The sequence below is a fragment of the Lygodium microphyllum genome, chromosome 27 (genome assembly GCF_053477565.2).
Source record: "Lygodium microphyllum isolate KBCC chromosome 27, Lygodium_microphyllum_v1.1.10, whole genome shotgun sequence".
NCBI lineage: Eukaryota > Viridiplantae > Streptophyta > Polypodiopsida > Schizaeales > Lygodiaceae > Lygodium > Lygodium microphyllum.
Genome location: NC_141161.1, coordinates 87,198,980 through 87,210,344, shown reverse-complemented (window position 1 = coordinate 87,210,344; position 11,365 = coordinate 87,198,980). Strand labels below are relative to the sequence as shown.

Genomic DNA, 11,365 nt, shown 5'->3' with positions numbered 1-11,365 from the left:
AACAATAATTCTCTTCACTAAGGGAGATATGGTCATTGTGAGCTCCTAACATATATCTTTACTAATGAATAGGAGTCCCAAGTTCAACCATCAATACAACGAACCATACCATACCACATCACCCAAGTTCTAAACGAGATTACCTACAAGTTGGGCCTTTCAGAGAGCATATGTGTACACAATGCCTTGCATACATGCCTGCTACACAAGTGCTACCTAGATACCCAAGTGGGTGGCACATTACACTACCTCATTCAACAGCCCCTTCAAAATAGAAGCAATCCTTCGACACTAGGAGCACAAGGATTAGCCCAAGTATCTCTCCAAGTAGAAACGATACCCTCTCAAAGAAGCCACTTGGATTTCAAAAGCAAAAGTCCCACACATGCAAGCATCCGAACACTCCATTCTCTAAAAGCAACCTATGAAAAAGTCTATAACCACTTTTTGTTGAATCATATTTCGCCATGCATATATAGAGGCCATGTGTAGAGAATATCTTCTCCTAGCCAAAATTTTCTAATGGTGTGAGACCAATAGAAGTTTGTTTTAGGTCCAAAAGGTATGTTTTGGCTTTCAAATGAAAACTATACACATTAGATGATGCCCCCTTTTTTTCATTCTACCACTAGTGTAAACCCAAACCTATGACACTTGAGTTTGCTTTGGGAGCATCAAAGAAGAACTTAATGGGCACCTTCCCTTTCAATGGTCCACTTCACCTTAAGTTGGACCGTTACCAATTGGAGTCTTCAATCTCTAAGAGTACCCTCTTCTACGATTGGATCCTCAAGCATGCACTCCAAGGCTTTTAACATAGCCAATCTACATCTAGAGACATTTAAAAATGCTTGCCTTTGTTTATAGCCTTGTGCCCATATCCCTCTAAAAAAATTGTTATTGCTTCCACACATTTTCATTTTGATAGTCAAAGTCCATAAAGGCATTTGAATGCGTACATGGCAAAAGGCCCTTACAAGGTGCTGCACATGCTTCCACAATGTGTATTAAAACTATCAACTCTAATAAGACAGCTATTTCCCCTTGTCAACAAGGTTAGCTCCTCGAGAGTTGGCATCAATGCTTCCACTTCTAACACCCTTCTTGGCACTTCAACTTGGCATCAATGCTTCCACTTCTAACACCCTTCTTAGCACTTCAACTGGAAGCCCAAGGTGTAGTGCAACTAGTGACTCTAGTAAGATAACTATTTCCCACAGTTAATGAGTTTAGTTCCTAGAGACAGCACTGATACTTCCACTCCGGACATCCTCCTTGGCACTTCAATTGGAAGGCCCTTCCTTCATACACAGCATGGATGCTCCCAATTCTAGCACCCTCTCTAGCACTTCAATAGTATTGTTTTTCCTTTGTAACCTCTTCCCCTTCCGTGACTTTTTAAACTTTAATTCTCACAATCCCTGCCTCCAACTTCAGTCCTCAAACAAATGCCATAATTTGCAACGATCCAATGGAAAGACCAGTTCATTTCACAGCCTGATTGCTGTATGTGATTAAATTAGCCTTGAGCTTTAAATGCTCATATTCTACCATTCAGTCCACAAGCGGATATTTTGAAGGCACGAAATCGTTGGCATCATAACACATCGCATTTCAAAGTTTGATTAGTATATTCCGTAGAATGTATCTGCACATTTTGAGGAGAGGCAATACATGCCAACAGGCCATACAATAGTTGGCATTCATGAATGGAATTGAAGCAAACTCTGCACCATGAAGCCTTCGTCCAGCAGGTCCGCTTCAAGCTCCCAGTAATAACGAGTAAAAATTATCTGCAGAGATATGGGAACAATGAGGTTGCCGATGCAGCTACCAGTATAATAGATCTTAAATGATCTGCATAGATATGGGAACAATGAGGTTGTTCAATGTTGCCAATGCAGTATATCTGCCATAAAATTTACAAAAGTCTTTACTGTCCATTGGTCCAGGTGAAGGTCTCTGCACAATGGTCTTTGTTGTCTAATCGGCCAGCTGTAATTCTCTGACCAAAGACAACAGGCCCGCTGTAATTCTCTGACCAACATTATGCACTGCTTTACTTTGGGAGAGCATCATTCCGCTCAAGCAACCAGCTTTTTTGCATCTGATCAGGCCAAGAGGGACCAAAGCATTTGGCTTTGGTTAAGCAGAAGCGCGTACATCTACCAAAAGTGGAAGGCACGCTTGTAGTCTCGAGTATGTAACACGCAGTTCTAGTGACACTCTTTCCAAGCACCAAAATGCCCCATGCACTTGTTGTCCTTCCGCTTTCTTCTGTAGCTGCCGCCTCCACCTTGATGCCGTCCGAAACGTCTTCGTCTTCTAACTGGTGAACCAGTATTAATCCATCTGGTGAAGCACTGCTCACGCAATTTCTCACTTCGTTCCATTGCTCCTCCGTGCTCCAATTTCTACCTGCAGGCACTTTTTGCCTCTGCGATCGGACGGTATTGTCGTCAGAATCGTACAGCAAATGCAAGAATGGCGCTTCTTTGATGTTCCTCACAATCTACAGGAAGGTAAGAGAGCAGAAGGGTGAGACGATCTGGCAAGAATTAAAAACTGAAATCCAGAATGGTTCGAAAGAACGAGAGCCGTAATCAAGAATGCTTTGCTGCATTACACTCACATCAACAACGGAATCCTCTATCCAACGATCCGGGGAGTAACCCGGCCGCAAAGTACAGTTTCGATCGTCGGAGAATACAGGCTCCCGCGTTTGCAGGGATGTGAAGTTAGCTTGACAGGATACACCTTTTCTGATTGCGTTACTTCGAAAAGACAACCTAGAAGGGCAGAAATCTGTAGATGCAAAGACGATGGATCAATGACACATCTACGATGAATCATTGACAGAAATCTAAACAAAAGAACGAGACGAGGATAGATCAAGGGGATTAAACTGACCTTTGGATGTACCGACTTGAGAACTTTTACAACTCTGGAGGGGGAGCCTTTCAGAGAAGGTGAGCCCCGAGGCATGGGAGAGACTGGAGGAAACCATTTGCTTGGAAAAAGTTTTGATCGAGCGTCGTCCCTCGTCGGAGAAGGCGCGAGGGAAAATCAACCGATGGCAGAGTGAGCTTCTGATCGCACAACGCCGTATTAATGGCGGAAGAAGTCAAACGGACAGATAGCGAAGGGAGCTTTGATCACGCAATATGACAAGTAATGAATGTTGTAGCAGAAAGGCTCTCTTTCAAGGCCAGAAGCGATGACTGAGGGAGCTGTGATGAATACTGCATATATGTTAGTTATGGCGGAAGAAGGCAGGTCAAAGAGGCAAGGCTGGAAACGCTCCTCTCTCAGAGATTCAGAGCAAGAAGCGATGACGGAAGGAGCTTTAACAATTGCTGCCGATAATTAATGGCGGAAGAAGGCAAGCCAGAGACACAGAGAGAAAGAGAGGCAACGCTTAAAACGCCCCTCTCTCGAGTCTCCTTGCAGGAAAGGGTGGAGGATTAGGAAGGCATACGGCCGGAGGTAACCTCGAGTCCCATGTGGCAGCCCGTACGGCGTTCGCTTTTCCGATGTGGCGTCGTCTCGTTGGCTACTTTTGTCCACGTAAGGCGCAGGCTTGTTTAAGTCCTGCGCCTCACGCGTGCGCCACGCCCCGGCTGCTGGCCGCCATCCGCCTCGAGCGTGTTTTTGCATAGCCCGCATGCCGCTGTCCACATCGGAGAACCAAAAAGCGAATTAACGATGGCTAAAGCTTTAGGTTATTGGCCAACGCATGCCACGTCGGAAGCGAAAAAGCCAATCAAGGATGGCTAAAGCGGCACGTTGGACATCTTTACCCTTATATTAACATAAATGTGCCTTTTTCTTTTTAAAGGCTACACGTTGGTTGGGCCACGCGCCAACGCACGCGAGTATTTCCGCCTATCTCTTGTTATTAAAAGTCATAAATTTGAACCATAACGTAATCATTTGATAATATAATCTTGCCCCCTACCATTTGACCCTTAACTACGACCTTTTCTCGCTTGAAAGACTCACCCGTCCAATTACCTATAGGCTGTATACAGCTTACAAGTTTCCACCTAAATGATTCTGGAAAAGTCTCACGTTTCACCGCTCTAACTAATTGAACCTTTGTCTTTGACTCTTTCCTCTTTCCTTTTTAATGGGATTGGATCTCAAAGATTCACTTATCAGTTGAACTTTTGTCTCTTTTTTTGTTAATGCTAAAGACTCCCTATCTAACTTCCTAATGAGAAAGAGAACTTGTATCATCAATCCTACAAAGTATGGGTTGTAGCCTATAGTCAAGTTTGTGCTCTTTAGAGCACTATGGTTGTGCAAAAATGCCATTTTGTTTGGTAGAGTTACAATCTGCCCGATTTTGTTTTGCCTCAGATCAACTCTAGGAAACATGGCTCTTTTTGACATCCTTGACAACCAACACTCCGCCTTTCAAGTGGCCAAGAATCTACTTGTCGTCTCTCTCTCTCTCTCTCTCTCTCTCTCTCTCTCTCTCTCTCTCTTTGCCTTATGTTTTAGTTTTTTTTTTCTCTCCTGGTTCTCGCTCTCTCTTCTTTTTTTCTCTCCCCGCTTTTCTTCTCTCTCTCTCTCTCCTTTTATTCTCCCCCCTCCCCCTCTCTCCTCTCTTTTCCTTCTCTCTCCCTCTCCTCTTTTTTCCTTTTTTTTCTTCTTCTCTCTCTTCATTCTCTTTTTAAAAAATTTCTTCTCTCTTTCTCTCTCTCTCTCTCTCTTTGCACTTTTCTTCTCTCTCTCTCTCTCCTCTCTTTTGCTTCTCTCTTTCTCCTCTATTTTTTATTCTCTCTCTTTTTAAATTTTATATTTTCTCTCTATAATTCTCTCTACATGTTCTCTCTCTCCTCTTCTTCTTCTTTCACTTTCTTCCCCCTCCCCTCAATCTCTCTTAAAGTATGTAAATTTTTATCTTTTCTTTATATATAATTCTCTCTTTATGTTTATATTCTCTCTCTCTCTCTCTCTCTCTCTCTCCGTCCCCTTTTTTTCTTCTCCCCTTTCTCCTAATTTTCCTTTTTTTCTTCTCTCCCTCTCTCTCATTTAAATTTTATCTTTTTCTTCTCTTCTTCTCTCTTTTAAATTATATATATATATATATATCTCTCTCTCTCTCTCTTTCCCCTCTCTCCTTCTCTCTCCCTTCCTTTATCTCTCAAAAAATATTTAAAATTTAAAGACTTTTCTCTTTTTTCTTTTTTCCCATCTTTCTTCCTCTTTTCCTCTCTCTTCTTCTTATTCTTCTTCTCTCTCTCTCCCCTCTTCTCTCCTTTCCTTCTCTCTCCTCTTTTTTCTTTTTTTCTTCTCTCTTTAAATTTTTTCTTTTCTTTTTCTTTTAAATTTTATATTTCCTCTCTCTATAATTCTCTCTGTGTTCAAATTCTCTCTCTTCTTCTTCTTATTTTCTCTCTCTTATTTTTTTCTCTTTTTCTCTGTTTCCCCTCTCTCCACTTTTTTCCTTTTTTCTTTTCCTCTCTCTCTCTCTTAAATTTTATATTTTCTCTCTATAATTCTCTTTCTCTCTATTCCCTCCCTCTTCTCTTCTTTCTTTTTTGCTCTCTCTCTCTCTCTCTCTCTCTCTCATTTTAATTAAACAAAAAGTTTACATTAAAAAGTTTAATCTGAGAGAGAGACAGAGAGAGAGAGAGAGAGAGGAAAAACCTAGGCCCTATGCATGAGAGAGAGGAGGGAGGGGGAGAAGAAAAATGTTTAATTTAAAAAAACTATTCTCTTTTCTCTTTCTTCCCCTTCTCTCTCCGTCTTCTTCTTTTTATCATTCTTCTTATTCTTCTCTCTCTCTCTCTTTTATTCTATCTCCTTCTCAAAGTGTGTAAGAAACTATGTTCGAAAATTTTTAAATTAAAAAAAGCTTTTAAAATGAAAAAAAGTTTAATCTAACAGAGAGAGAGAGAGAGAGAGAGAGAGAGAGAGAGAAAACCTAGGCCCTACACATGAGAGAGAGGGGGAGGGGAGAGGAATTTAAATAAAAAGGGAATGGGATTTTAATTTTAAAAAGGGAGGTGAAGAAAGGAAGCTTAAATGAAAAAAGGGAAGAGGAAGAGAAAATGAGATATTACATGTGAGAAAAAGAGGAGGGGAGAGGGTTTTTATTAAAGAAAAGAGGTTTGGAAAAGAGGGTAGGTTCGAGAAGCCCTTTGGAGGTTCTAGGCTTTCCGAACCTATAGCTAAAATAATATAGTAGTAAGAGAGAGGGGGGGGAGGGGAGAGGAATTTAATTAAAAAGGGAATGGGGTTTTATTTTTAAAAAGGGAGGTAAAGAAAGGAAGCTTAAATGAAAAAAGAGAAGAGGAAGAGAAAATGAGATATCACACGTGAGAAAGAGAGAAGGGCATGGGGTTTTGATTAAAGAAAAGAGGTTTGGAAAAGGGGGTAGGTTCGGGAAGCCCTCTGGAGGTTCGAGGCTTTCCCCCCTCCCCTCCCCTCCCCCCCTCAATCTCTCTTAAAGTATGTAAATTTTATCTTTTCTTTATATATAATTCTCTCTTTATGTTTATATTCTCTCTCTCTCTCTCTCTCTCTCTCTCTCTCTCTCTCTCTCTCTCTCTCTCTCTTCGTCCCCTTTTCTTCTTCTCCCCTTTCTCCTAATTTTCCTTTTTTTCTTCTCTCCCTCTCTTTCTTTTAAATTTTTTCTTTTTCTTCTCTTCTTCTCTCTTTTAAATTATATGTATATATATATCGCTATCTTCCCCCTCTCTCCCTTCCTCTCTCTCTCAAAAAACATTTAAAATTTAAAAATAATTTTCTCTTTTTTTTTCCCATCTCTCTTCCTATTTTCCTCTCTCTTTTTCTTATTCTTTTTCTCTCTCTCTCCCCGATCTCCTCTCCTTTCCTTCTCTCTCCCTTTTTTTCTTTTTTTTCTTCTCTTTAATTTTTTTTTCTTTTCTTTTTCTTTTAAATTTGATCTTTCCTCTCTATAATTCTCTCTGTGTTCAAATTCTCTCTCTTCTTCTTCTTATTTTCTCTCTCATTTTCTTCTCTCTGTCTCTGTTTCCCCTCTCTCCACTTTTTTCCTTTTTTCTTTTCCTCTCTCTCTCTCTCTCTTAAATTTTATATTTTCTCTCTTTATAATTCTCTTTCTCTGTTCCCTCCCTCTCCTCTTCTTTCTTTTTTGCTCTTTGTATATTCTCTCTCTCTCTCTCTCTCTCTCTCTCTCTCTCTCTCTCTCTCCCCTTATTTTAATTAAACAAAAACTTTACATTAAAAAGTTTAATCTGAGAGAGAGAGAGAGAGAAAAAAAAACCTAGGCCCTACGCATGAGAGAGAGGGGGAGGGGGAGAAGAAAAATGTTTAATTAAATAATACTATTCTCTTTCCTCTTTCTCCCCCTTCTCTCTCCATCTTCTTCTTTTTATCATTCTTCTTATTCTTCTCTCTCTCTCTTTTATTCTATCTCCTTCTCAAAGTATGTGAAAAACTATATTCGAAAAATTTTAAATTTAAAAAAAACTTTTAAAATGAAAAAAAGTTTAATCTAACTCTGAGAGAGAGTGTGAGAGAGAGAAACTTTTGATTTAAAAAGAAGTTTGATTTAATTAAATGAGAGAGAGAGAGAGAGAGAGAGAGAGAGAGAGAGAGAGAGGAGACCTAGGCCCTACAGATGAGAGAGAGGGGGGAGGGGAGAGAAATTTAATTAAAAAGGGAAGGGGGTTTTAATTTTAAAAAGGGAGGTGAGGAAAGGAAGCTTAAATGAAAAAAGGGAAGAGGAAGAGAAAATGAGATATTACACGTGAGAAAGAGAGGAGGGGAGGGGGTTTTGATTAAAGAAAAGAGGTTTGGAAAAGAGGGTAGGTTCGAGAAGCCCTCTAGAGGTTCGAGGCTTTCCGAACCTATAGCTAAAATAATATAGTAGTAAGATGAGAGAGAGAGAGAGAGAGGAAACCTAGGCCCTACACATGAGAGAGAGGGGGAGGGGAGAGGAATTTAATTAAAAAGGAAAGGGGGTTTTAATTTAAAAAAGGGAGATGAGGAAAGGAAGCTTGAATGAAAAAAGGGAAGAGGAAGAGAAAATGAGATATTACACGTGAGAAAGAGAGGAGGGGAGGGGGTTTTGATTAAAGAAAAGAGGTTTGGAAAAGAGGGTAGGTTCGGGAAGCCCTTTGGAGGTTCAAAGCTTTCTGAACCTATAGCTAAAATAATATAGTAGTAAAATAAAAAGAGATACCTATAGCTAAAATAATATAGTAGTAAGATAAAAAGGGAGGGGGAGGGGAGAGGAATTTAATTAAAAAGGGAAGGGGGTTTTAATTTAAAAAAGGGAGGTGAGGAAAGGAAGCTTAAATGAAAATAGGGAAGAGGAAGAGAAAATGAGATATTACACGTGAGAAAGAGAGGAGGGGAGGGGGTTTTGATTAAAGAAAAGAGGTTTGGAAAAGAGGGTAGGTTCGGGAAGCCCTCTGGAGGTTCAAGGCTTTCTGAACCTATAGCTAAAATAATATAGTAGTAAGATAAAAAGAGATACCTATACCATAATTGGATCCCAATTTCCACTTAGGGAGTGCATACAAAGCTGGACTATCCCAAGTCCTTAATAAAGGACTTAAAAACATGGCCAACTCCCTTTGGTACCTCAAAGTGCTCCCAAGACATTGGACTTACAAAGGTTGATAGTATCACCTAGAGCTTGAGAAGCACATGTTCTATTGAAAATCCTACAATTTTTTAAGTTTCAAGCGTGCCTTGTGACCATTGTACCTGTAAGCTTGCATGCCCTCAAGGATTGTTCATCCATTCTTAGTTCTTTCCCAAAGAAACCCGAGCTACGATTGAGCCTCTCATTATATCCTAATTTATTGACCCATCTCTTAACTTTACTCTAAAATGCTCTTACTTCAAAACACTCCCAAAACAAAATTTCCACCAAGACACGTGGATGAGTTGTTGATGTTATTCGCTAGATAGACCCTTGTTAGGAAAGCTCATGCGATCAATTTCCATCTTTAAAAATTCAATGTCCCTGAAGGGGTCTTTTACCAATACTATTTAAGTTTCCTTCTATATGTATTAAATTTGGTCAAATGGTACCAATTTGTGGTTTTGTTTTTTATTTACTTCCATGAAAACGTTATTGTTTCCCTTGTTGAAATCCCTTCAATTCTTACAATGACATAGCCATTTGCCACCTTCTATCTAATGGTGTGGGTGCAACATTGGCCACATGAGAACAACCAAAATCCAACGATAGTCAAACAATTGGACAAATATAGGGTAGAGGATGACCACTACAATTGTAGACAAAAAGGTACAAGCCTTCAAATTATGTCTCAATGAGAAGGAAAGAATGTGATTTATGAGTTTTGATACTTTTGAGAAAGCAAACTTTGTCCTACTCAAATACATATTCATAAAGAGATTCTCCAAAGCCAACTATGCAAATACACTGATAGTCAAGTCGATGAATGTAAGGCAAAGGGAGAATAAGACTATAAGAGATTATATGAATTATATCAATGCCTCTACAAGGGGATCGTCTTTGTTGAGTGACCAAATTCCAAGGCTATTAGTATAGTGCTCACTAACAAGATTAAGGATAAAGAGCTATACAAATCCCTCAATAGGAACTCTAGCCTAGATTGTAATGACCTAAATCGAGTATTCAAAGATAAATGACTCATTGAAAGAGCAGATCAAGGAGAAAACACAAAGAACATGCTTTATGACCTTGACAATTGAAAAGGAAAATAAAATGGAGTCCAATCAAACACAAGACATAACAAACTTAAAACAAGAGTTAATAAGAATATCTACAAGCCGAAAAGATAGAATTAGTAGAAACAACATTAGCGCATCCATTATGGTGGCAAGCACTTGGCATCAAAATGTTCTAAGCCTAGAGAAAGAATATACTCCAATTATAGAGGATACGTCCATGATCTAGTAGTGTGCCATGCTCTCTTAGACAACTCCCTTACCCTAATCTTACGCAAAAAATTCCTATCAAGCTAATAGCAAGCTACAATATGCCTCAAACAATTGATATGAGAAGTTATTCATAGGAGTCAAAGGTATTTGATCATTTTGCCTCTCTCTTTTTGAGTGTTTTTAAGCATCAAACAATGTTCACATGAGATAAGACTTGTTATTTGTGGGACATTGGTGTCCAATTGGCTCTTAGTATTAAACAAGAAGCATGCACAGATGCACGATTCCTATTATTGAAATGGCATGTGGTATTAGGCTAGTCATAGTCCAAGTTGGAGCATGTCTGTTGAGGCATGTATCATATGGATGAGAATGTGGAGTGGAAAAAAGGAAGCTTTCACACATTTGTTGGGGATTAAAGACCACATATGCCTACTAGCCTATATTTATTTGTACTTATTGCTTCCATACCTATACACTACTAGTGGTGGTGGCCAGCTGTCACTATCACTTTCTTTTTTATTATTTACATGACAATCAAGTAAGGGAGGGCAGATTGTGCATTATTATGGAATTATATTTATTGTAGATTTTATCTATTTATTGCATAATTTATGACTTATCATGCGAATACATGCATAAGATATTGGTCGCATTATGTCTTGTAGATACAATGGTATGGAATTATATCTATTGTGAATTTTGTCTATTTGCCATAATTCATGGACTTATTATGTGAATGCATGCATATAGTACTAGTCGCATTATGCCTAGTAGATCGATCGAAGGATACTAATGTGTGGTGTTGTGGTGAGCAGATAATTAAATAGAGTTAAGAAAATTTAATATTTTGAAGTGTGCATTTTAATACGTGGAATTTATACATTTTACAGATTGGAAAAATATAACATATGTGTTATTAGCACCGGGACCTTGCATGCGCACATGCACAATAGATTTATTTTGATCTATTTACTATAAAATATAAAATTTTAATTTTGTAAAATTATTAGAATAGAGTGTATTTTGATTTATTTGCTCAAGATCAAGTTGTGCAAGGTGAGGAAAAGTAAGAAATACAAGAATACTTTCAATGTATTTTGGGCACAAAATCTTATTTTAGTATTATAAATATATGCATAGGGAAGGTGCTCACCCATGTGCATGGGGGAAGATTGTACGCAATCTTAAGTCATGCAAGCTTTTAGAGTTTTCTTCTCTTGTGCTATTTCTTCACTTCTTTATTCTCACTAATTATTTATCATATGGTGAAGGCAAGCAACGTACATTGTGATAGTTAGAGTTTTCACATATAGTCTTGCTCTCTCTTGCTTAAACTTCCATAGCTCTTGACTCTTTCTTGCTTTTGTTATGCTGCCACTCTTACTCCACCTTTCAATTGGTATCAAAGCAGGCACTTGAGAAGCTTCATTGACATTGCACTCAGTCTAGGAAGAAAGCTTGACTTAAAACTTTCACAGAGTTGATT

At 38.8% G+C, this 11,365-nt stretch overlaps 1 protein-coding gene across 1 annotated transcript; it reads right to left on the bottom strand.

The window, feature by feature from the left end:
- Positions 1-697: 697 nt before the first annotated feature.
- On the bottom strand, positions 698-3,448 carry LOC148012575 (uncharacterized). Its single transcript, XM_087669467.1, has 3 exons — positions 2,911-3,448; positions 2,633-2,805; positions 698-2,512 (listed from the first exon to the last, which is right to left on the bottom strand). Exons 1-3 carry the CDS (start codon positions 3,005-3,007, stop codon positions 2,060-2,062), a joined length of 723 nt encoding a protein of 240 aa, XP_087525593.1. The 5' UTR covers positions 3,008-3,448; the 3' UTR covers positions 698-2,059.
- Between the last annotated feature and the right edge of the window lie 7,917 nt (positions 3,449-11,365).

What these genes read in the sequence shown, in the direction of transcription:
- LOC148012575 (XM_087669467.1), bottom strand. Translation starts at nt 3,007, where the DNA reads ATGGTTTCCTCCAGTCTCTCCCATGCCTCGGGGCTCACCTTCTCTGAA. An exon ending in TCAAGTCGGTACATCCAAAG is followed by an intron (nt 2,806 to 2,910) that starts GTCAGTTTAATC and finishes TTGCATCTACAG; the next exon opens with ATTTCTGCCCTTCTAGGTTG. An exon ending in TAGAGGATTCCGTTGTTGAT is followed by an intron (nt 2,513 to 2,632) that starts GTGAGTGTAATG and finishes ACCTTCCTGTAG; the next exon opens with ATTGTGAGGAACATCAAAGA.